The sequence below is a fragment of the Perca flavescens genome, chromosome 4, assembly GCF_004354835.1.
Source record: "Perca flavescens isolate YP-PL-M2 chromosome 4, PFLA_1.0, whole genome shotgun sequence".
Classification (NCBI taxonomy): domain Eukaryota; kingdom Metazoa; phylum Chordata; class Actinopteri; order Perciformes; family Percidae; genus Perca; species Perca flavescens.
In genome coordinates, this window is record NC_041334.1 from 8,209,569 (window position 1) to 8,235,311 (window position 25,743).

Sequence of the window (25,743 nt, forward strand, 5' to 3'; positions counted from 1 at the left end):
ATGTCAGGGTAGACTCAAATGTACTCCAAAAACTCATTAGCCAATGTAAGACCCGCCCACGCGAGAGGTTTGTGCCAGAATTGCAAACAGAGTTTGGAAGTGCAAATGAGAAACTGGGAGCGCAACTGCAAACGTGATGGAGAGAGCAAAAGACTGATCATTGAAAAAGAAGCAGAAGGAACTGTAAACAAAGTGACATAATATCAAACAAATAAAAGTCCATTAGTTTACGACTACACAAATGTTTTGTTTGCAAGTTTTTAAGTTTTACCTTTAGGATGACAATTTCTTTGCTTGAGTCAGAGATGTTCACAAGTCATTTTTTGCAAGTCCAAGTCAAGTCTCAAGTCTTTGAGCTCGAGTCCAAGTCAAGTCTCAAGTCTTTGAGGGGCAAGGTCAAGTCCAAGTCAAGTCTCAAGTCTTTTGCCACAAGTCCAAGTCAAGTCTCAAGTCTCTCAACCCGGTCTCACGCCAGGTCGTGTAATAGTCACGTTATTTTGATTCATAAATTTGTGTACAGGTTACGATTTTGACGTTTTTTTCGTGTATATGCAACAACTTATTTTGACGTTTTTTTCGTGTATATGCAACAACTTTTGAACGTGTACAGGTGACGCTTTTTGAACCTGCTCTGGGGGACGCGACAACGGGGAAATGAAGCGCCACACGCCGGCCAAAACAACGGGACGGGCCGCCACTCGCGGGCCGCCACTTGCAGGACGCAATCCACGGGCGCAGGGACACAAAACAACGGGGAAATGAAACGCCACAATGGGGAAATGAAACGCCACAATAATTGGACGGTTGTGGTTAGGAAAAAAAAAAGAATGGGGAAAGGAACCGTCACACGCGGGACACACCGACAAAGGAACTGCAACACTCGGGACAAAGGTACTGCAACACATGGGACGCAATCCCTGGTCTCCAGGGTGAAAGTCCTGTGTTTTCTGACCCATCCACCACCCCGACCTACCTCCCTACGCGGACTTTTGCATTATCAATATTACTCGCTACCGTCAGCGTTCTGGGATCACGAAATATGCTTCCCATTAAAATGCATTGCTTTCAATTTCGTAATCGGCACACGAAAAAAAAGGCATTTACATAACCTGTCCACGACTTAATAGATTAAAATAACGTAACTATATAAGGACCTGCCGTGAGACCTGGCTGAGTCTCTAGCCATCTGATCTGTCCCTAACACTATATTGTTAAATCTTATGAATTCAAAGCATGTCCTGTACCTACCATCCATACAGTACACTACTTAACACATCTAGCCCTCGGACCTGGTGAAATATTAACCTCTCTGTCACATCATACACTGCATGAAAAGTGGGATTTCCGTCCCCGTAAATGCCTGTAAACGCCCGGAAATCCCCCTAATTTTCGTCAGTTATCGACAATTTACAGGCTGCGAACGTCAAGTTCGTCTGTGCCATATATTGTCGGAAATGAACCATGACGTATATGGAGAGCCCCCGCGGAGGTCTTAATGGATCTAATTAGAATACGAATAGGCGCGGAGTCACGTGGTATGCCCGCCCAAGATGGCTGCTTAGGGAGAAACAGAGCTCGCCTTTCCCCCAAATCCCCCTAAAAACTTCAATTTAAGTCGTTGTTCGGATTAGACTTGTTTTTCGGACATTCTTTGAAGGTGGCATGAGTCAGAAAAGTCATTATTTTACCCGCAATCAGCCTCTTAATTCTAGAGGAAAGTCCGCGCCGGATCCTCAGGTAACGCCTGCAATGGCGGAGACATCTGTTACGTCGAATAGTTCTCCTAAAGAGAGCATGGTGGCTGAGTTGAACAGCATCCGATCTATCCTCGAGATCCTGGCTAAAGACATGAACGAGGTGAAAAATGGAGTAGAGTCTTTGAACGAAACTGTTAACAACCTCGGCAGTAGGATCACAGAGGCTGAAGAGAGAATCTCCCGGTTAGAGGACGAAGAAGCTGAGGCTAACCCAATCATGAAAGGCTTGGTGAAACAGAACCAGCAACTGCGGGAAAAAGTGACGGCATTGGAGGGATTTTCCCGTCGCCAGAATATCAGAATCTCTGGTATTAGAGAGGGAATGGAGGGCCAGGATTTGGAAGGTTGCTTTAAAACTCTGTTGAAGGAAGCGCTGGACATTGAAGCTGATGCTTGGTATGAGATAGACAGAATCCACCGCGTCGGCGCTGCTCCTGCTAACAAGCTAAGACCGAGGCACATCATCGTCCGCTTTGTGCGGGACAAAGCCAAGGCCGCAGTTCTCACGGCTGCAAGGAAAAAGAAACAGATCTCCTGAAGGGACATGAGGGTCCACTTTTTCCAAGACTCCGCCCAAGAGGTACAGGAGAAACGCAAGAAATATGATGAGGTACGGCGTATACTGCAACAACACAAGATTGATTATTCACTGCGTTACCCTGCTGTTATAACTTTCACATTGGATAACCGGTGGCACCGGTTCTCAAGCTCTGCGGAGGTTAAGAGTTTTCTCAGCGGCCGGGAAGCATTGGATTGTCCAGCGGAGGACAGCGGGGGACAGGCGCCACTCAACATGGGTGAAAAAGGCTGAATCTGTCTGGTGTGGATTAATCTAAATATATAATCTGATTTATGATCACCGCCTACAATGCGGAGGACAACTGGACTCAGATGGTCTGATTTTGGATTTTGGATGAGCGCGTTTTCTTTTTTCTGTTGGGATATACTCATGGCCCGCTGATGTGTTAATGATCAGTTGAGACTGAAGTTAATTGTGGGCAATGCGCTCGATTTTGTATGAGGGTTTTCCCTTTTTTTTTCTCTCTTTTTGTTTGTTCTTCACTGAATGGGTAAAATATGGTTTAATTTACTTAATACACCCATGTAACCCCAACAATAATATATTGTAGGTGTGAAGGTGTCAACTTATATTTTAAGGGTGGAGTGTTTTCAGTCTAAGACCTAGCTATAGTCCTCCTGCAGTTTCAGGGTGATCTAAGTAAACTCAACGAATGTAATAATCTGTATGATACGAATGAGTGGGGGATTGGAATAGGCGAGTTAGGAGGGGAGCCACAAATGGGATCCTTGAGTACTGCTGACCTGCAGAAACCTTGTTTATTGGGTAATAGTTTAACCCAATAGTTCCAGCTGTTCATGCTGTTCTTTTCTTTTCTGTTTGTTTTATTGTGCCTACAATGTTGTACAATTTTGACCAATGATTTCTTTACCAGGAAATTAGATATATCTCCACTTGGATTGGACAGACAGAGCTCTGTAGGCATTGCTGCCTATTTAGACAGATATAATCACTAATCACTAATCAGATATAAGCACTGCCAGATGACTTTGTTTAAAATAGTTTCATGGAATATAGCAGGTTGTCACAATGGTGTGAAAAGGAAAAAGATCCTCACCTATTTGAAACAGAAGAAAACTGACCTCGCTTTTATTCAGGAGACACTTTTAAATGAATGATTGAATCCGTAAAAGGGATTGGGTGGGTCAAGTTTATTTTAGCGCCTATTCCAATAGGAAAAGAGGGGTGATCATTTTGGTTAGGAAGAACATAGATTTTCGAGTACTGAAACATTACTCTCATCAGGAAGGTAGATGGATAATTGTGGATGCTTTGTTAGAGGGTCAGAAAATAACCTTTGTAAATACCTATGCGCCTAACACATCACAACCAGAGTTTTTTCATGAAGTCTGCAATATAGTAAGGAGTAGGCTATAGGGAATGATAACATCATAATTGGAGGAGACTTTAACCAGGTTAGGGATGTGTATTTGGATAAATCTTCCCAATCTAGGCCAGTTCATGACCCAGCATGCGCTGCTGTAGATGTGATGATGGAAGAGCTGGGACTGGTGGATGTGTAGAGACTACTCTATCCCCAAGAAAAAGATTATACATTTTACTCTCACCCACATTCAACTTATTCCAGAATTGATTATTTCCTGATCTCCCACGTGCTGGTGAGTCAGACTCTTAGTGCCATGATTGGCAACATAGTTTTAACTGATCATGCTCCAGTGGATATAGCCATATCTATTACAGAAAACACAAAATCTACGATGAGGTGGCGCTTCAATAATTTATTACTAAATAGTGAGGAATATTGTGAGTACATAAGAACTGTAATAAAGGAATTTTGGGAGTTTAATGAGGGTTCAATTGACGATATTGATATAACTTGGGATGCTTTCAAAGCCTTTGTAAGGGGGCGTCTCATTCAATATAGTTCTCGATTTAAAAAAGCGGAGAGGGATAAATTACAGAAGCTACAACATATGCAGTACCCTGAGAGGGAAATATGGAACAGGTTAATTAAGTTAAAATATGAGCTAAACAATAATCTACAGAAAAAGGTTGAATATGCACTATTCTGTTCCAATCAAAAATATTTTGATGGTGAAGGTGAGAGAGCTGGTAAGATTCTAGCGCATAGGGTAAAACAGAGGCAGGCCTCTAACTTAATCCCTTCCATATTTGATCACGATAACAAGCTGATAACCGATAAAAAAGCTATTAATGAAGTTTTTCAAATGTTTTACCAAAAATTATATACATCGCAAGGAAACATTGAAGAACGGAAATTGATGGACTTTTTTTCGTCCATTAAAATTCCAACTCTAACGGAGGAACAAAGAAACTTATTGGAAGGAGAAATTACATTAGCAGAAATTAGCAATTCACAGTTCGATTAGGCAAGGCTCCTGGCAATGATGGATTTCCGTTTGATTTTTATAAGAAATTTGTGGAAGATCTTGCCCCAAGATTGTTAGATGTTTACCAGGATGCTTTGCGTAAGGGTAGACTCCCAGCGAGTATGAGATCAGCTGTTATAACTTTACTTCATAAAAAAGGGAAAGACCCACAATATTGCGGAAACTATCGTCCAGTCTTGTTAATTAATGTTGATAAAAATATTATCTCCAAGGTGCTTGCTGCCAGGCTGGAAAGGGTGCTTCCTAGTCTGGTACATGCTGATCAGGTTGGGTTTGTTAAAAATAGGTGCTCACCTGACAATCTCCGCAGAATATTACACATAATGTGGAAAACCATGAATGATATAGACCCCATAGTTGCCTTCTCTCTAGATGCGGAGAAGGCTTTCGATAAAGTTGAATTTGCTTTCCTCTTTCATACGTTGGAGAAATTTGGGTTCGGTCCATCCTTTAGGCAGTGGTTACAGCTAGTATATACAGAGCCAATGGCTACAGTTGTTACTAATGGTGTGATGCCACCTCCATTCAAACTTAGTCGAGGCACCAGACAGGGCTCTCCCCTGTCGCCGCTTATATTTGCCTTATTTCTGGAACCGCTAGCAATTGCATTGCAAGAAAGTAAAGACGTTAAAGGGGTTCAAATGGGCCGTGAAGTACATAAGCTTTTTTGTATGCTGATGACATTCTTTTGATTACAAGTAACCCAAACACAGCAGTATCCAGGATCTCTTCCATTATTGAGGCATTTTCAGAAATCTCTGGCTACACAATTAACTGGGCTAAGTCACAGGCCATGCCTATCTCTAAAATATGTCCTCCGGACATTAGGGAATCATGGCAGTACAAGTGGATGCCAGCAGGCCTGACCTATTTAGGGATCAAATTGATACCAGGATTGAACAAAATAATGCAATCTAACATTTCTCCGGTTATTCAGGCTATTCAGCCTCTCTTACAAAACTGGGCTAAATTGAATATATTTTTGTTAGGTAGGATTAACTTGGTGAAGATGATCATCTCCCCTAAATTCCAATATATTCTGTACATGCTTCCATTAAGTTTTCCCCCTAGCCTCTTGAAACTATACAATTTTGTCGTGGAGAGTTATATATGGGCAGGCAAAAAACCAAGCTTTAACCGATCAAAATTATTAACCGACCAAAGAAAGTGGAGGCTTATTATTGTCTAAAATAGAGTGGTATCATTATGCCTTTTCACTTTCCCAGTTAGCCAAAATAAATAATTTGCGGGAGCAGGTGCCTTCCTGGGTTAAAATAGAAGAGGAACTGGTGGCTCCGACCTCCCTTGAGGCGTTTCTTACTCAGATGGGAAGACCGGTACCCTTTAAGGACCCAGTTTTGACCTTTGTACAGGAAACTTGGATGAGTGCTCATCAACATATAAAATGTAGCCCGCATCTTACCCCTAAATCTTCTATTTGGTATAACAAAAAAATATTAATTGGCAAAAAATCTATTATGTGGGAGAAATGGGCAAAAGCAGGAATAAACTTGCTTGGTGACTTGCTTAGCGAAAATGGATTGAGGTCATTTTATGAAATTAAGCAAGAATATAACCTTACACAAGAGGACTTTTGGAAATTTCTACAAATTGGGCACTGCATTAAAGCTACTCGGGGGAAGAACCCTGACCCTGTGACCAGGATTCAGGAATTAGTCCAGGTAACTAAATGTAAAAAATGTGGAGCCTCTAAATATTATGAGATTTTCAGGGAGGCTCATCCACCCCACATGGAGGGCTTGAGATTGTGCTGGGAGAAAGATGTGGGCGATGAAGTTGGTTGCGTCTTGGCATAAATGTTCTCGTGAAGAGCAAACTCAGCTTATTCTGTACAAATTACTTAATAGAAACCAATGGACCCCCAGTAAAATGGCCAAACTAAAACTTAAGGACAGTAACACATGTTGGAGGTGTGAGAAGGAAGTGGGTACTCTGGTACACATGTTGTATTCTTGTGAAAAAATGCACATTTGTGGGATAGGGTTGTTACCCTCTTGCATGATCTATTGGGATTACAACTCACCAAGACCCCAGCTCTGTGTATTCTGGGTCTGCTGCCTTCTTTCTGTATTCGTAAAACCGGACAGTGGATGATATAGATGTCGTGTCAGTTGTGATGGTGACATAGGTTGTACTGTCTGTCAAAAATAAAAAATAAAATAAACAACATGGCTGGAATTTCCTCACTCAGGATTGGATGAAACCACTACTTTTAAACAAGAAAAATCTCTCGGGATTGGTTGACAGGTCTGTCACGGGTTAGGCTATTGGTCAACCTGGGCCATTATTATTATAATAATAAAATTATATATATACAGTACAGGCCAAAAGTTTGGACACACCTTCTCATTCAATGTGTTTCCTTTTTATTTTCATGACTATTTACATTATAGATTCTCACTGAAGTCATCAAAACTATGAATGAACACATATGGAATTATGTACTTAACAAAAAAGCGTGAAATAACTGAAAACATCTCTTATATTTTAGATTCTTCAAAGTAGCCACCCTTTGCTTTTTTATTAATAAGGGAAAAAATTCCACTAATTAACCCTGACATAGCACACCTGTGAGGTGAAAACCATTTCAGGTGACTACCTCATGAAGCTCATTGAGAGAACACCAAGGGTTTGCAGAGTTATCAAAAATTGCAATGGGTGGCTACTTTGAGGAATCTAAAATATAAGACATGTTTTCAGTTATTTTACACTTTTTTGTTAAGTACATAATTCCATATGTGTTCATTCATAGTTTTGGTGCCTTCAGTGAGAATCTACAATGTAAATAGTCATGAAATTAAAGAAACACATTGAATGAGAAGGTGTGTCCAAACTTTTGGCCTGTACTGTGTGTGTGTGTATGTATGTATATATATATATATATATATATATATATATATATATATATATATATATATATATGTATATATATGTGTATTATATATATTTATTTCATATATGCTATGTTGTATATTCATGTCATGATTATCATAGTTAAAATGATTTGCCAGGAACGTGCTGTTTATTCAAAGATAGAGCTTTATTGACACAAAACACAAACGCAATTAGAAAAAAAACTATGTACAAAGCATCGGAGACACACAGCACACACAATATCCCACACTCACAAGGAGCAGCACCGTCCACACCTAACCCGCTGCCGCCTCGGAGCTGTTGGTAACCGGCAGCATTCGGTCTGAATTCGGTCCATTTTGCAGACGTCTGTGGTGCATTGTCCATGGTGGCGCACTTCCAAATGCCCACCTCAGCACACTCTGTCTCACTTCCAGCAGCTGTAAAATCAATCAATAAAGACAATCCGTACTGCAAAAAATATTCACATTAACCAAACGGTTCTAATCTTACCCACTTTTCTTCTGGACCCACTCCGAGCTGAACTCTTCACAGCTTCTGCCCGCAATGCCACATCTGGTTGTTTCTAGCTGAAGCTCCTGCGTGCTGTCTCGTAATATGTCTTACAGGCAGCTGGAAAACAATTAAATGAGAGTGGTATGAATAAAAAAAAAACAAGGATCTAGATAAAACAGTTAAAGTACTTACACACAATGGTGTCATTATCAGCGTAAATCTGGACTTGCAGACATAGCTCCGAGCAAATATAGGTCACAGCCTCGTTATGAGGCGAGGTTAGTGTGTAAAAAAAAAAAAAAAAAAGTACGGTTAAAATCGGTATCTATTAAGTATCTATGTCCTTATACAACAGAGTTATCCTTGCTCTGGTTCGTAGCGCCTGCTACAGTTTGTCTCCGAGTTGTGAAGACGGCGTACTGCTTCCTGTAAATTACAAGACCAAAAAAATACACTTTTATAAAGCAACTCACCCGCTCGCGATATTACGAATCCCACTATGGCCACGCCAAGACCCGCCCTTCAATAGCGTTCACACACTACTATTGGCCAGGCGTCCATGCTTACATGTACAGGTCCTATCCCCTGACCAATCCCCTAACCCTAACCTTAACCACTCGAGGTGAAATGCCTAATCCCAACCAATCGAGCTGCTTTGTAGGGCGGGTCTTGCCGTGGCCATAGTGGGATTCGTAATTTTGCCACCCGCTCAGCTCTGCTAATGAATGGCGCTGAAAGCAGCCAGGTACACAGCTGTGCTGCTTGCATTTAAACTTGCGTGCATAAAACATTACTGCCAAAGTCTAGGTAGCCTGTTCAACATCCAAATACAGTCATTGTACTTCTCAAGAGTTAATAAACAGTACAAACTAGCTCGCCGTTTCATTAATAATCATATACTTACATTGTATTTTCCTTTTCTGTGGGCGCATTTTTACGGAGCCCCGGAGGCGACATTGAGGAGAAAAAAAAACACTCCGTAGGTCTTGAACAACTCCTGTGTCCAAGTGAAGTTTGACAGAGTGTACAGACAACTCTTTTAAGAGCTAGTATGAAATACTCCCATACTTTGGAAGCTTTTGCTCTAACTCTCGGACTCATCTCCCTCCACTATTTTTCAAATCGAAGCAGTGAAGGCGGTTCAACATCCAGGGGGGTTAGGGGGCGGGGCAGAGTGATAGAGAGAGTCAAAGAGGAGCAGATTAACCAGGAGGGCGCGAACAGCAGGAGGGGAATTACAGTTAGTTTTAATGGAATACTGGGAAAGCTTAATAAAAATAGGACAATTGAAGTCTAGATTATGAGGCCATTTCAGCAGAGCCAACAGCTTCATATGCCATGGACTTGTGAATATGGTGCTGAATTTGCCAGTATTTTAAGAAGACAAATGGTTGGGACCTTATCATGCTATGACACAGGTGATATGCTTTATGTGAAGCACAGTGTTTTGGTGTCAGCAGAAAGACTGTACAGTGGTGCCTCTGTCTCCATTCCACCAGACAATCTTGGATGAGCAAGACCAAAGAAAGGTCACTGTAGTCATGCCACTATGCACAGTGGTTGAGCTCTAGGAGAGTGATGTTTTTTGCATGGAATGCACATTTTTCCTTTGTGGCAAAGCCTGATTAAAACTAATTGTTGAAATAAATTATTTTGTGTATCTTTTTTATATAACATTGGTCATTGCTAATGACATACACAGTAATTAATCATACTTTCATTAAATAAATCAATTCAAGCTAAAACTGAAGAGTCTTCAATAATGCCTGATCTATTTTAAGAGATTTTCTTAAAATTAAGTTAATACCTTTTAGAAAATGTCACCTGGGGTAAAACTCCCCTGCTGCTACCCTGATTTGCATTTGTATAGCTCACAGCATTTTCATTTACATGTTAAAGCTTCCCCTAGAATTAGAGGGAGGGGGGGAGGGGCATGGGGGGACAACTGACAAGCAAGGCCCACATCAATTTCCAACAATTCACGGCAGGTTTCGGTGTTGCCTGTAAATTGCCGTGTACAGTCGTAAACCTGAAGTTACACGACAATCTACAGTGCCGCTTACTGACGAAAATCCCACTTTTCATGCAGTGTTAGCCTCCTACAGAGGTACCCCTCAGCTTGCCCGGGGGACGAGCCAGCACTATCATGAGGGGGATCAACAAGCAAAAAATCATCGAGCAAATGAAGTACCAAAGGCACCCCAACCCTGTTAAGCAGGATCCAGCACAGAGCTTCAGAAATGTGGTTGAAAATACACGGGCTGCTCCTACACCCAAACGTCAGCCGCACCCGCCAAAAAAGAGGCCACTGGGAAGGATGAATGGGCACAATCTTGAAAGCGTCGGTAATGTCGGCCTTAGGGCCGGGACACATCAGGCCGATTATCGGCCGTGGGACAGTCTGGCGAGGTCAGTGACTCAAATCTGTTCCTGACGTGTTCGGTCGGCGGCAGGGAAGTCGGGACTCACCCGGAAATGACGAGCGGAATGAGGTGACTACAGTCTCTCAAAATCTAATGAAAATCTTTTAAATTGACCTTTGTTGATCTGAAATGAAGACTGATTCAGCAACTGCATGGCCTATTTCTCGCTTAAAATGTTTTCAGAAACACGTTTCAATGAACTATTTTAGTACAATATGAGATCGTATTCTGAACGGCCGCCATGACAGTCCGGCTCTGAATTTCCGGAGAAAAAAAAACCATGTGACGTGTTTGTCCAATCAGCTGCCGGTTTTCATTTCTTGGGCGACATTACAGATTAGCGCCGCCTGCTGTTATAGGGATGTATTACGTCTCGTCTCCTCTCGTCTTTTTGGTCTGTTCTGTGGCAGTTTTTTGGACCTCGGGGACGCGACTGATCATATCGACGGGGTTTTCTGTCAACGGTCGCCCGTCGGCTATATGTGTCTACACCTTTAGAGAGCCAAGCCCCCCTGCCAGCCAGTTTAATCAGTCTGATGGCGTTATCAACGGTGGCGTAATGTAGCGAAAAGGTGGCAAGCGGAATGAGACTATTCACACTAGAAATACCTCCCAAGCGCAGCGCAGACAGATCAAAAATCAGCCGCTTCTTGCCCGAATATTTACCAGTAGCGAATTTGCCACCGAAACACAGAAAACGCAGAAGATGCGAACGGCCTGATGACATACCCTTTCCTAACCTCCAAAGCCAACAGCAGGGAGACAGCATCTGGATCAGAGACGGCAGAGAGAAGATTTTTAGCCACGTATGTTACAGGAGGATAGGAGAGCACACCCACCCAAAAACCCTGTGAGAGAACAGAGAGAAGATGATCCACAAACACAGAATTAGGATGAGACGATAATTCAAATGCCAATGCCTGTACATTTATTGGAGTGGAAGGATGTATTTTCAAAATGTCTTTGAACCATGTTGAAACTGTTGCTGGGCCCTCCGGGTGGGAGCCGGGCGCCAGGGGCAGACCGACCTGGGATGAGCATCTCGGCAGTCGCTGCAAACGTGAAGGAACACGCAGATAGGGAACGTACAAATGCCTTTATTAAAATTATTACAAATGGGAGTATATCGAGAATTTTGAACCTGACGCCCACATGAATCCACACCAGGAACAGGATGTCTCAGAGGAGGACGCTGGAAAGAAACCCTGGCGTTCGAACGCTGAAACGCCACGGCAGGGTAGAGGGAGGCATAATGTCCCACAACGCCGCACGACAAGCATGACAACACTGGAGATCCCCCGTGACCAGAAGCTCGGTGTCCAGTATGGACCAGTTCAGGCGCACATTAGACCGGGCAATATAAAGAACAGATTTGATAGAGAAGGCTTTGTGATACTGAAAAAACACGTTCCTACCGTATTTCAGATTGAGATCTCCGATAATCCAATCCAATCCACTTTATTTCTATAGCACATTTTACAAACACAAAGTTTCCAAAGTGCTTCACAGAAGACTCAGAACATAAAAATATATATATATAAAACATAGAAAGAATAAAAGAAAGAATAAACACCACAGTGACAAGATCTCCGATAAGAGCCAAATATGCGTCAAACTCCTGTCTCCTGTCCGGATACACAGAACAAATCACATCCCGGTAGATACGGAAAGCTACCACAAACTGCCCGATAGAAAGTTCCCGAAGTCTGGGATCCACAGATTTAAACACGGCAGAGAAACTATCCCCGGAGACGAAAGACCTATCACACTCAGGAGAAGGCAAAATAAGGCACACCAAATTAATGTCCTTCCCCAGCAGAACTTTAAACCTCAACCGGGCTGAGGAAAACTGGGCGCCTGCTGTGACGTAGAGGCCAGAGCGGCAGTAACAGTAGCCGAAGCACCGGCAGCTGCGGAACTCTCCACATCCAGCAGCCGCGCATCCAAAGACTGCATAGATCTGCTGATCAGTAAGTGAAGAGTGTAAACGTTAATGAAGTCTCCCTGACAGAATTTGCGCTGAGCTACATATAGAGAAAAGCACATTGTACCAAAAGTGAGTTTGAGTCGAACCATGCAGTAGAAATGAGGCATAAGAGTTCAGAATGCATAATTAGCTTATTTGCATCTAGCCATCTGGCATGAAACCTGGATTTGAATAAGATTGTGGACAGGTTTGCACAGTGGTGAAGAAGAAACGCCTGTTTAAAAGATATAATATATGTGTGTATATTTCACACCTGGATGTAGGGTGTTCTAACAAACTAAATTAAATGTAAATTGTAATTTCCCCACTGGGGATCAATTAAAAGTATAAATTAAAAAATTTTAATTAATTAAATTAATCAAATTTCAACATCACTTAAAACGCTTATGATGTTTTGACCACGGTGAACAGACCAACAGATTAACTTTGCCGTGTAAAGTTAGCTGTATGGGTAGTCAACTAACATAATGCTAAATTAGCCAGCTAGCACACCCTGGTCTGTCCCCCCCTCTCCCCAATGCTAATATAATTTAGTCGGGATTAGAGCAGGCAGCAGCCCAGAGGACACATTCATTTAACACCTTGAGTTAGTGATTGTTGCTTGATACTTGAGAGGTTTTGCTTGGAATTAAAGGCACAAAGATAATCCCATAGGAAGTTAGGTTAAGGAATTTAAATGACAATTAACATACAAAAACATTATTTTGTAATGCTGGTAAGGCTCAAGTCCAAGTCTGAACAAAAAGAAAACCATGTGAAAGATAAACTGTTGTTGTTCTCCCAGGACATTGCCACCATGCAGCTCTGTGCCAACAAGCTGGATAAAAAGGATTTTTTTTGGCAAGTCTGACCCTTTCCTGGTCTTCTACAGGAGCAACGAGGACGGGACGTAAGTGTGTGTTTGTTCAATGACTTTCAGTCCACATGCTTGTCCTTCAGTTGAGGCCAGTATGCCACTCCTCTGTTGGATCCTGTCCCATGAGGACTTTGAAACCTTCTTGCCCATCAGATGGAAGACTCTCTCATTCTAGTCTCTCATTGGTCAGAAATGTTACCAGGAAGATTTGCCTAGAAACGCTTCCTGCTCTTTTTTTATTTTCCTTCTTCATTTTGGAAGCATACTAAACAAAATATCCATCCCCAGAAAGCATCTAGACTGTGATTAGAAAACGTTCTGATGCATCTTATAAGAAGAAGTGCCCCCTTAAGATGTTCTCGGCCCACTTGTTTTGCCCTGCATCCGAGTGCGATTGCTGTGTTTATATACGCCCAAACCAACCGGACCTAGTGACACGCTCTAGGTTGCAAAACAACTGGTCCAAGGTGTGAATTAGGGCTGTCCAAAACGATTATTTTTTAAACAATTAATCTAGTGATTATTTTTTTGATTAGTTGACTAATCTAACGATTAATTTTTCGATTAATCTAACGATTAATTTTTCAATTAGCGATAATTTTCCCATTGCTCAATTATTAACAATTTACACAAAACAAATTTCATTAAGGTTCAAATTTCTATTTATTAAAATTGTTTCGCACTGCATTGTTCAAGTAAAATGAATTTTTAGTGCAACCTGAAGCCAGATGTAGGCTATCAATCCAACCACAAAATAAAGTCACTTTCAGGAGGAATACAAAAATAAAAACTTTGCAAGTGCAAAAAAAGTATGAGAGATTAACCTGTATTTTCTTTTTTTTTAACAATAGGTAAAATAATGAATAAGCTCTTGTTTAACATCCAAGCTCTTTTCCCTTTAATTTAACTTTAATTATTTGTATCTAAAGGCTGGTTAAGCATTGTAGGGAGGAGAAGTTGGACAGTTGTTTTTGTCTTGTTCCAGTGATTGGCACATCTGGGGGATGGCGTCGGATATGCGTTAGCATGTTAGATGTATTTCCACTCACATACCCAACGCCTACACACAGTCCTCGTCTTATCTACCACTCTCTCGTCTGTAGCCTACTACTGTACCGAAGTTTTCGAGGCGGGACGGCATGAGACGAGAAGGCGTGACACGGGAGGCTCCAGGCTGCAGTGCAGCCATACAGTCTTGAAATTTTCCCAAACTTGCAATCTTAAAGAGGCCGGCAGGGAACTCTTGTGGGTCGCCACCACTTGCCATACTCCTCCTTTTGTGCTGCTATCTCTGACTCACTCAATGGACCATCGACCTGACAAAAAACTGCATGTAGGCGGAGGAGCTCAGCTAGCTTCAGAGCTAATGCGGGGCTACATATTAGGTGTCCCTAGAACCTGCGAATCTAACAGTAGTTCCGCATTACATTAGTTCCACATTACATAAATTAATTTGCACGCAAGTTTTATTTATTTATTTTATTTAGTGACGCGTCGACGCAAATTATTTGTGTCAACGCATTTACGTAGTCGATGACGTCGATGAAGTCGATGACGTTGACTACATCGACGAATCGTCCCAGCCCTAGTGTGAATACAACCTGAGACATATTCTGTGCTGAGGCAAACATATTCATACATTAGAGATAAAAGCTCTGTAAAATAACTCTGACAGATTTCCTCTGCATAGGATGGATCAACCTTTATTTTTTCAACAAAAAGTTCAGATGTGTTCAGCTGTCTCTTTGTGTCTCCAGGTTCACCATCTGCCACAAGACTGAGATGATCAAGAACAATCTAAACCCTGTTTGGCAGCCGTTTACCATCCCTGTCCGAGCCCTATGTAATGGAGACTATGACAGGTGAGCGACAGAACACAGGTCAGAGGTTAGATGTTGTTATGATCCATCACTCCATATAGAGAGTTTGGATTTATCTCCTGGCAGCTGATGCATGACCTAAATGCTTGTCCTTTTGGTTGTAATCCATTTGAAACACTTCTTTGCCTAAATATATGCTTCATATTGCATTCAGGAAGACTGATGGCTGTAGATGTGACTTAAGAAACTACACTGGATCAGCATGATTTCCAAAAAGGGAGGAACTAAAACATACAATATAACAAAATGTACGCTTACATTAGAAATTTGCATCGATGCTTATGATAAGGTTGAGAGCTATTCTAAAAACTTAATATACTTCATATACTTTGACTTTAGTCATTGTTGATTTGTATTTACCTCAGCTGCAGAATGTACAGGGCCTTTATTTGAAGCAGACTTATATTAGAGACAAGCCTTTATTTTTTATTTTGATGAGTATATTTGGTCATAATTTAATATGACGCTTTTTCTTTTTCTGATCTGCTCCCGTTTGAGCTGCGCATTCTCAGACAAAATTCATACTTTTACACATGGTCAAATTAATATAGTCATCTCTCTAGTGACTTTCAACAAAACATATGCACACATTTATACACACATATAACTGTATAACTGTATAACTCGGCCATCCATTTATTACAGTTCTGTAAACACATGCTCACTGTAATGTTCCACAACAAGTAGAGTGCTAACATTAACCGGTTTATTCAACCACTCTAAATAATGCCATTAAGTATATTATTATTATTATTATTATAATATTTAGATGTGTTGCATATCTCACAAAAAATTTAATTTAGGCACAGGTACAGGATTTTGGCTGCCGGCCCTGCTGCGCACCATTATATTCTGATTATGTATGGCTAATTGGTGATACATCGCTTTAAATGAAGCGGTAACACTTTCTATGAAGCCTCTCTCTATATCAAAGAAATCAGCATCATGTACAAGCCCTGCAGAGCTTGGAGAGTACCTGTTTTCCCAATTCTCCAGTGGTCCTCTGACTTTCTTTGTTTTAACATGGTATATCTATTCTTTATAACTTAGGGTGGGATCAATAATTGACCAGTGGCTACAAGCCAACTGGCCTTCTTTTCAACATATTGGGGGCCCCATTGATAAGACTTTCCAGATGTTAGAGGTGTTTTCTAAAAGTAGGGTAAAGTTCATCTGGGTTTCTTTGTTACCCAAAGCTTAAATACAAATCATATAGAATATGCATATACAATAAGATGACAATATACCTCATTTCCCCCCTTCGAGACTAATTAAGTCTCGAAACAAAAAGAGTAAGATTATTACAAAATAACACAAGTTTTCATAGAGTGTGAACAATGTCAGGAAATGTAAACAAACATTTTATGGAGTGTAAGAGCGAAAAACCTGTCTGGCAGCTTCTTTCCAAATATCCATCAATCAATCTAGACAGGAAAATTCTCTCACGGCCCCTCTGCCCCAGGCGACCACATTCAGTACTCCAGATCAATTATACATCTTTTTATCAATTCATGTAATGTCTTGGTGTACTCAAATACATTTGACAGCCTCAGGAATCAAAATAAAATCAGAATGTCCAAATTCAGACTGACCAACTCATCGGATCTGGGAAAAGGACCTCGCCTTACCTAAACCCCACTGTCCCTGCACGTCAAAAAACATAAAAAAAACATCTGAGGTATCCACATGTATCCCACAACAAAACATTATTCTTCGAACTGTTTAATACAAAAGAATATGACAAAAAGTAAATAATATTCATGCAAATATATGTATATATGTCAGATAAAACATAAGAATGTATCCACTGCAGCTCCTTCACAGTGTTGAACTTTCAGTGTAGTGTTGATGGAATCTGAACATCTCCTTGTTCAGAGCTATCCAGTCCATTTTATTGTCCATATTCAAGTATTTGAATCTCCCTTTGCACATTCCCCCATATACTCTGGAAGAAAAGAAAACACAACCAGTATCTTTGCAAAACAACACATAAAAGAAAACATCAAATAAAATATCATAATTACTATGAATGAATCAAAAATAATATGAATGATATGAATCACATATGAATCACATGAATCACATTCCATTTCCCCCCTTTGATAAAATAAAAAACAATAAACAATATTCAAAGAAATGTGAAAATTACGGCAAAATCAGATAAAAATGGAAAACTTTCCATCAATACTCTCAGATTGATCCTCTAATGATAGGATTCAAGATTACGAAAGTGTGCATTGTCGCTCTTCACTCTACTTCCAGAACTAGAATCAGATTTAGCTGTAACAAGTGTTTCCCTCCTTTTGCAACACAAGCTAACTCATGTGCTTCCTAAATCCCTCTTTGCTGACTTATTGATAGTCAGCAACAAAAGTTATGTCATTTTAAAAATAACTCTTATCCTAATGTATCAATCACACCTTCAACAAATTAAATCAAACAAATTGACCAAATCATAAACCTCCCCATTTTTTTTAAACACGTATAGATGTAGCCAATTGGATAGAGAAGACCAAATTTATTTTAAGAGCCAATCATTTTGTAGCATGTAATTACGCACTTTCTACAATGTATCACACACAACTCTCTTCACTGTTTATTTAACAGTCAGTGGGTGTAATAGATCTCCTTATGTTAAACACCCCTTCTTTCAACCTTATCTACTTGACATTCCTGTATAAACTGGACTGAGGCTGAAAAGTAACCTGACACACAGCAATATACTAGCATAAAGCAATGTAGCCACCTTGCCACATTATAAAATTATAACCATGCATATATTAGAAAATACTGAATTTCCAATTTCTCAATGCAAGCCATCATTGAAATTTAGACTGATACTTAAACTAACATCTCAACACATCAGTGTAGCATGTTGAACTGTGAAAATTATCCTAAACTCTTCATACCAAGTCTACTCGCAAATGTAATGTGCAGAACAATCGTTCCTCTCCATTACATTGTTTCTGTAATTAATAAGCCAAAATTGTAATCTATCAAAATTCAATGAATTGCAGAGCTTCACTCTGGAGTCTTTGTAAGTTATTTTACTGTCTAACTCTACAGGTTAGAATCCTGCAGGCTTCAGTAACACCACTGCAACTTATGCAGAATAGTGAAATTCAAATCAAATTTCTAAACCTCTATATATATGCTGATCCATCATTGAGCTGTAATAACTGATTTCCGTTTGTGAATCTGTACTTAGAAAGAATGATATGAACAGATTACTGATATACTATAAACAACAAATTTACCAATGCAAAAACTTTTCATTTGACTAAGATATATCTGTGAGTGGAAGTGGTCTTATCTTTTCTCACATTATTACTGTTACTATTTTCATATGGACCTAATGACACTTGTGATACACCTTGCCCTTCTTTTTGTGTTAAAGATCCAAGAATAGTTTACTGATGTTAATATCAGGCTATTTTCACTAATAGTCACACAATTGTTCTAAGCTTATTTTAACACAATTTTGAGAACAGCACTCTCAATCTGCTGTTTGTAACAACTTTACATTAATCCAATTCAAATTTGTACATGAGATCACTCCCCAATAAATTATTTGAGCAGCACTCAAATAATAGATGTATATTCAAAAATTAATATCATTGGAGCACAAAAATAAAACAGTGAAATGTTCTTTTAACATTTCCTAACACCCCAACTGAAATAACTTGTTTGTCACTAATCTTGTTAGAAGCTGTCACAGGTCATTTCAAATTTAATAGAATGTATATCACCAGGTACTGACAAAATGTAAGATTTTCATACCAAGTTGCTTAATTTAGAGTTCTATCTTAACCCTTCATATAGATGTGTTCACATAAGAGTAGCTCTATTTTAAAAATAGAACCAATTACTTCTTTAGAGTATATGTATTTTCAAAATGTGTGTTGTCAGTGCATTACCTACTTTCTATTCGTCGTTATGCGTTGATGCGTCGATGCGCCAGAGCAAATTCGGTCTCTCTCCCCTCCTTCTCTGGTCAATCAGCTGAAGTCCACGCTCATCTGTGGGGATCTGTACCAACTTGTGACTGTCCTTGTCTTCAATTGTTGGATCTCTTTCCGGCCCTGATGCCACCTCCCTTTCAGATCTTCTGGGCACCTCTAGAATCCTGGCTCCAGACCCCTGTAAGGGTTCACTGGTCTTCCAATTGACGTTAGTTGGCACCTGAATCCTCTTCTGTAATTTCCTGTAGGATTCCATCCTGGTATATTGCAATCACGGGCAAATTGGCCATCCTGTCCACAATTGAAACACGCTTGTGAAGATTGCATAAAACACGGATTAAATCTTCCAGCTCGTCCTCTTCCTCTCCAGTTCTGCATCTGTCCAGAAACTGGCTGTGGGTGGTGGTGATGGCAGCCCCTTCTGTAGTTTGGCTCGCAAAATTGACTGCTCCACTTGACTCACATCTGGATCATTTCCGGTAATATTTCTCCACACCTGATAAGCTCTCAACACATAAGCTCTTGGTTTTTCTTCTTGTTTCAGTGGCTCAATTTGGATATTGTCCGGATGCACATTTGTTGGAAACATATCTTTCAATGCTCTCCACAGTCGACCTCTACTTGCGACCAACAACTCAGGATCATGTACAGCAGTTCCCACATGTCGATTAAGTCTAGCTTTCTGTAGAATTTCTTCCATTGCCGGAATCCCAATAAGATTCGTCAAAAGTCTCTTAATATCTCCTATGACATACTGTGTTCCCACCGTAATTTCTTCCAACTTCAAAATCCAAGGATGTGCTCCAGCCTCAAGAGTAGGCAACTTATCAAGAATATCTGACATATTTTGTCCTTGAATTATCACTGGAAGCATCTTCTTACTAGTTTTCCCTTTTCTTGACTTTCTCTCCACTTTCTGTGATCCTCTTTTCAGCAATTTGTCTCTCTGTATCTTCAGCTTCTCGTATTGCTCTTCTAATCGCTTCATGTCTCTTTCAATCTCTTCTATGCTAGACGCTGCAGGATGAAATCCTGTAGCTCCTTTACTCTCCAAATCTTCATCACTGTCTTCATCTTTACTTTCATCAGAGGTGTGATCTCTTGTATCTTTTTGTTTCCTCCATTTTTCATCACCTCTTTTCTCCGCTCTGGCCAGCCTCCTTCTAATCACAGGATCATATTCACCCATGATCTCTTCTGAATCACTCTGATCATCATCATCATCATCTTCAAATTCCATCCTTCTGAACCTCACTTTTCCTTTATTTTCCAGATGTGTCATTTTCTTCTTACTTTTGGAGTTTGGATTCATCTTTATGGTCGTTTCTGCTTGTCTTCTCTCTATTATTCGTTCATCTTCATCTCTGATGCAATAATCACTCTCCTGACTGATCACTGCCTCGCTTTGTTCTATTGTCAGCACTGATCTGTAAAGATCTTTATCACTTTCAGCATCATACATCTTCTGAGCCTAGGCAAAGTTGGGATGAACTCTTCAAACTTCAGTTCATCTGTGAATGTCCAACAAAGTACTTTGTGGTCATGTGTAACGTTGCTTCTTTAATGTCAGTCTCTGATCATGCTCTAAAAACATCTGGGTGTCCACTTCAACCACTCAATCATGGGCAGTTGCAAATCTGTCACCCCTCCTTTTCTGCTGCTCCAACTCCAGATGTGTTTCTGTTGCAAGTGTGTGGGGGATGGGGCCAAAGTTGAACGCTGAATACTGTGTCTGTTGGATTGAGGTCATGTAGTTCAGGGTCTGGTATTGTCCATCACCAGTTTTGTAGCTCGTTGGGGGAGTGAGACAGGTCCGCTCTGACATCCATCGAGGCACACTGAATAAACACAAAACACAACTCATCCAAGAGGCATTACTTTTACTTTAATCATACTCATTTTAGTTTTCTTAATTCTCTTTCTACATTCTAACCTGTGACATCGTTGATTCAAAATATTGCTACAAAAATATTACCTAAGTAAGAAAAGTATCATAAAATATGAACTTCAAGTACTAAGAGTAACAACACAGAAAAGTTCCCATATCCTAAACTGGAAATGATCCCAGTAATTCTATCAATCAACCAAGTATTTAAGCAACTAATCATTTCAACCAAACTTGTAGACCTATATATTTGTTGGACATTTTAACAACAATAAGACATCATATTTCATAAACATATGTTTTATCTACACAAATCCTAAATCTTTTTTTTTTCATTTGTGTCGGATCACAATAATTCGCAATTCGTCTTTGAAATTACCATTAGTCATTCCTGAAAATTACCCAATTTGTCTATTTTTCCTAGGTTTTGGTGCTTGTGATATAGAAGTCTTTACTATCCTCATCTAAACGTTTACCCTCCTGTAGATTGGAGCCCAAATACTGCAGTTATCTCTGTACCAACAATATTAATATAAACTCCATTATCCTAATTCAAAAATACATGTATCTCTTTCTTTGTCTTTCTGTCACGTTCACAACACTCTCTTTCTGTCTTTAACCAACTTAGTACATTCTTGTACCCTTAACTTTCTCTTAAAGTCATGTCTTATTTTCTTTCCATTGTCTCATAAAACTTTCTTTTCCCTTTCGGTTTTCCCTTTCTGCAACATACGCTTACCATTTTCTCTCAACTTTCCTAACTATCTTTTGTAACAATTGTTACACCTTTAATGTACAAAATATATGAACCAACTCAGTCTAATGTTTCATTAGGATTGAATTAACTTCACAGAAATCATATTCATTCGTTCTGTTTCCCACCTTCACAAATGTCACTCATGTCCTTAGAGCAAGGACGTGACCACATGTACAGTAGGGAACTTTTAGTAAAATCAAAAACCTTATAAAACTATCAAACTTTGAATTATTTTATTCAAAGTAAAATCATTTTAGATGTCTTGCCACTCAAAACAAGTGGTCCAACATTTTGGAATGGCAGAGGTGACAATCCTGGAAACCATCAATCAGTCCTCTCATCTCTTACTTCCGATAGAGGTATAGAGGCTGGAATTTTCTTATTCCAGGGTGATCAATCACTGGTCTGGGTTCCAGACGCAAATCACCTGTGCCAGCTGTTAATCTTTTCTTTCCTTCCCTTTTTTCTCTTCAGGCCTGAGCCTTGTTCATGCCTACTTTTATCCTCAAATCTTTCTCCCAATTTTTTCTTTTCATACTTCAGAAGCAAGCATAGTTAAGGCTTCCTAATTAGAAGGACATTTTAAATTATTATGCCATTTCTCTAGATGTTTTATGAAATTTTTCTATTTTTCTTTCTTTATATCTGTCAACGTAACTCTCATTTATAGATTCAATGGATCTCAATCAAATAGTTTCATAGTCAAACAACTGCTATTTTAACAAACAGAACACTTTATCTCAAGCTGCACCTCAAGTCTGAAAGTCTCCCCCTTTCTCATCTTTGCAGCACATGCGGCAGCACCCCAGTGCAAGTTCTCCAAAATCGCACTCCCAACTCAGCAACATAAAACAAAACACACAAACCAACACAAAACAACACAAGACATACAACACAAATCCTACTTTGAAGCTTCTTAATTTGACTATAGCCTATCTTTCTTATTTTACTCTAATCCGCCAACCTATACTTATTTTTTTTAAACAAATCTTCTCTATAAGATTATAATGTCCTTCCAGAAGGCTCATACATTTTAGCACATTCAAAAACGTTCCCTCCAAAGGGGACTCATAGTTTTAACAGATTTTCAAAAACATCATAACTCTTTAACAAACTTTGGAAACATTCTCAAAAGAGACTCATAGTTTTAACCGTAATAACCAGAATATCGTATCTAGAACTCCTGTTCCCAACCGAAACAGATATATATATATCTATATATCTAATGAACAGCATATCATCATGATATATGCCATGCACACAGTCTATCACACACCGCAGAGGCACCGCTGTTCACACACACACACACTCTGTCTCCCATACACATCCAGTCAACAAAAAATGCATTAACCTATCCATAAAATCCCTTACACTAGATTCCGCCGTTTTCCCCTTTTTTTATTTTTTGCTACCTTTGAGGTATAGACTCCAATGCGAGATTACTTCGGACATAAATTCGTCAACCCATGAAACGATTGGCAATCCACACTGGAGTTGACCTACACCCCCAGCTCCCAGAGCTGACCTGAACTTTAGAAACCTAGTAATCATCCAGGTATTGTGGCCCATCTAACATCGCCTCACGAGGGTCTCGTTGAGGGCTTACCAAGTTAACGGCGTTATCATCCCTATTACCTTATTCCCTTTTTTCCTTCCTAAAGCATGATTCCGCCATTTCTTTTTCTTTGAATTTTGCTACCTTTTGAGGTATAGACTACAATGCGAAATTACTTCAAACATAAATTCATCAACCCATGAAATCTGTAATTTCCATTGCAGTTTATTCTACAACCCCAGTTCCTAGAACTGACCTGAAACTTCACCTAGTAATTTTCAGGTTTTGTGGCCTGAGCTAGTCTCGCCTTATTCAAGGGCTTTTATTAGGTGATTAATGGCGTTATCATCCTTATTTCCTTTATTTTCTCTTATTTCCCTTTTTTATTTTCTCTTGTTCCCTACCAAATTTAAAACGGAGTCCCAACCACACAGCAATCACAGCACGGCACACACACACACGGGTTCGAAACGGTGCAGCCCCCCTCAACGCACACACACAGAGACACAGACGAACTGACCAGCGCTCTCAAAGTTGTGAGATAACTCACCTTATCAGCCAATGGAGCGGAAATCAGGTCGACCGTGCCCGTGATGGAACGTTGAGGTCACAGGTCGCAACACATCCCATTCTCGTCGGCAATTTGTGGTGTAATTGGTAGCGATGCTGCGTTGCTGTGTGGAAAGGAATCCGCCGACACGGTTTCTTGATTATAAAGGTTTATTTACATCAAAGAAATCAGCATCATTTGACAAGCCCTGCAGAGCTCGAAGAGGACTTGTTTTCCCAATTCTCCAGTGGTCCTCTGACTTTCTTTGTTTTAACATGGTATATATATTCTTCATAACTTAGGGTGGGATCAATAATTGACAAATGGCTACAAGCCAACTGGCCTTCTTTTGAACATATTGGGGGCCCCATTGATAAGACTTTCCAGATGTTAGAGGTGTCTTCTAAAAGTAGGGTAAAGTTCATCTGGGTTTCTTTGTTACCCAAAGCTTAAATACAAATCATATAGAATATGCAGATAAAATAAGATGACAATATACCTCAAGCGCTGTATAAGTATAGTTGTAAAAGTGTGACTGTATTTCACTATAGAGGATTCAAACAGCAGGACGTCCAACAGTCTGCCACTAAAGCTATGAGCTAAAAGACACAAACACACAACATTGCAAGCTCATGAGTCTTCGATGACTCATGAGTTCTCAATGACTCATGAGTTCTTGCGTGAGTCAGTTAGTTGCGCGAAGCAGCCGGCTACGTTGTCATGACTCTGTAGCAGACGAGCAAGTGAATTCTCTCCTCAAGTCAGGGTGAAAAGCAAATCCACAACAAAAGCTAATAAAACATAATTCTTTCACTTCTTTTATGTGGGCATTCAAGGATATAACCTGATCAAAAATAACTCTGAGATTTCTGACAGTAGTGCTGGAGGCAGTGCAATGCCATCCATAGTAGCTGTGTCTTTAGATAATGAGCTTCAGAGGTGTTCTGGGCAGTACCTAAGCCCACAAAATATTCAGATTTATAAAATTGGGCATACGCCAGGTCCTGCACACCTTTCCTTTATACATCACTATCAAAGTGGAAACGTATGTGAACGAGCCACCAACCCCGTCTTGTCTCCTCCGATAAATAAATATGCAATGACTATAAATGCTGTGAGATTGAGGTGTTGATCACGGAGTTGGAGGCAAGGAAAAAATGCTCTATTTGGAGGTTTGTCATCTTGAATAAGCAATAAAAGAAGTAGAGTACCATGGTGACAGGGCGGTGAATTCACCGAATTGGCAGAAAACTGGCAGAAAAAAGGTTTGATGTGGAAAGTGGAAATTAAGAAAAGAGTTGTGGTGCCACCAGTTACCAAAAACGTGCATGTCAGTCCAAATTACGTACAATAAGCAGTTTGAACCCACTTGCCATTTATTTTCTAAATGTAAGTAAGTGAATCTCGCTAGGGAGACCTGACTCAGGAGGAGGAGAGGGAAGTGAGGCCAAAAATGGTAGATCCCATGAGTCACTTAGATATATAAACATTGGAATTGTTTTTGGTTCGACAAAAGTGAAGTAAAGCCAAGTAAAAACATGTAATGACGGACGGACTGAATATGCCAAAATGAGGTTGGACTCTGTGCTGGTCAGAATAATGCCAGCAGTCGGCCGTGCTCTCAGTCTCAGGCCAGTGCTGGTGTTATTGAGACCATTATGGAGGCAATACAGCAGCAATCTCACATATATTTAATAAACCATTAATCAAAGCTATAAATTTAACTTCATCCTAATCTAAACCGTATCCAGTTTTTTTAACCAAAAACCCAAATCCTGTTTTTAAACCA

General features: G+C 40.0%; 1 protein-coding gene and 1 long non-coding RNA gene across 3 annotated transcripts in view; one reads left to right on the forward strand and one right to left on the reverse strand.

The window, feature by feature from the left end:
* The window catches only part of LOC114553537 (copine-9), a 396,447-nt gene that overhangs the window by 260,196 nt on the left and 110,508 nt on the right, over nt 1-25,743 (forward strand). Inside the window, 3 exon segments of the mRNA XM_028574744.1 lie at nt 13,294-13,341; nt 13,343-13,398; nt 15,123-15,227. Of these exon segments, the coding sequence (XP_028430545.1) occupies nt 13,294-13,341; nt 13,343-13,398; nt 15,123-15,227 (209 nt within the window).
* LOC114553914 (uncharacterized) lies at nt 7,789-9,226 on the reverse strand. 2 transcript variants are annotated; one of them, XR_003692371.1, is made up of 3 exons: nt 9,004-9,226; nt 8,097-8,216; nt 7,789-8,023 (listed from the first exon to the last, which is right to left on the reverse strand). It is a non-coding gene; the product is annotated as an uncharacterized LOC114553914 (long non-coding RNA). The 2 variants fall into 2 exon arrangements; XR_003692372.1 differs by lacking the exon at nt 9,004-9,226 and adding an exon at nt 8,292-8,548.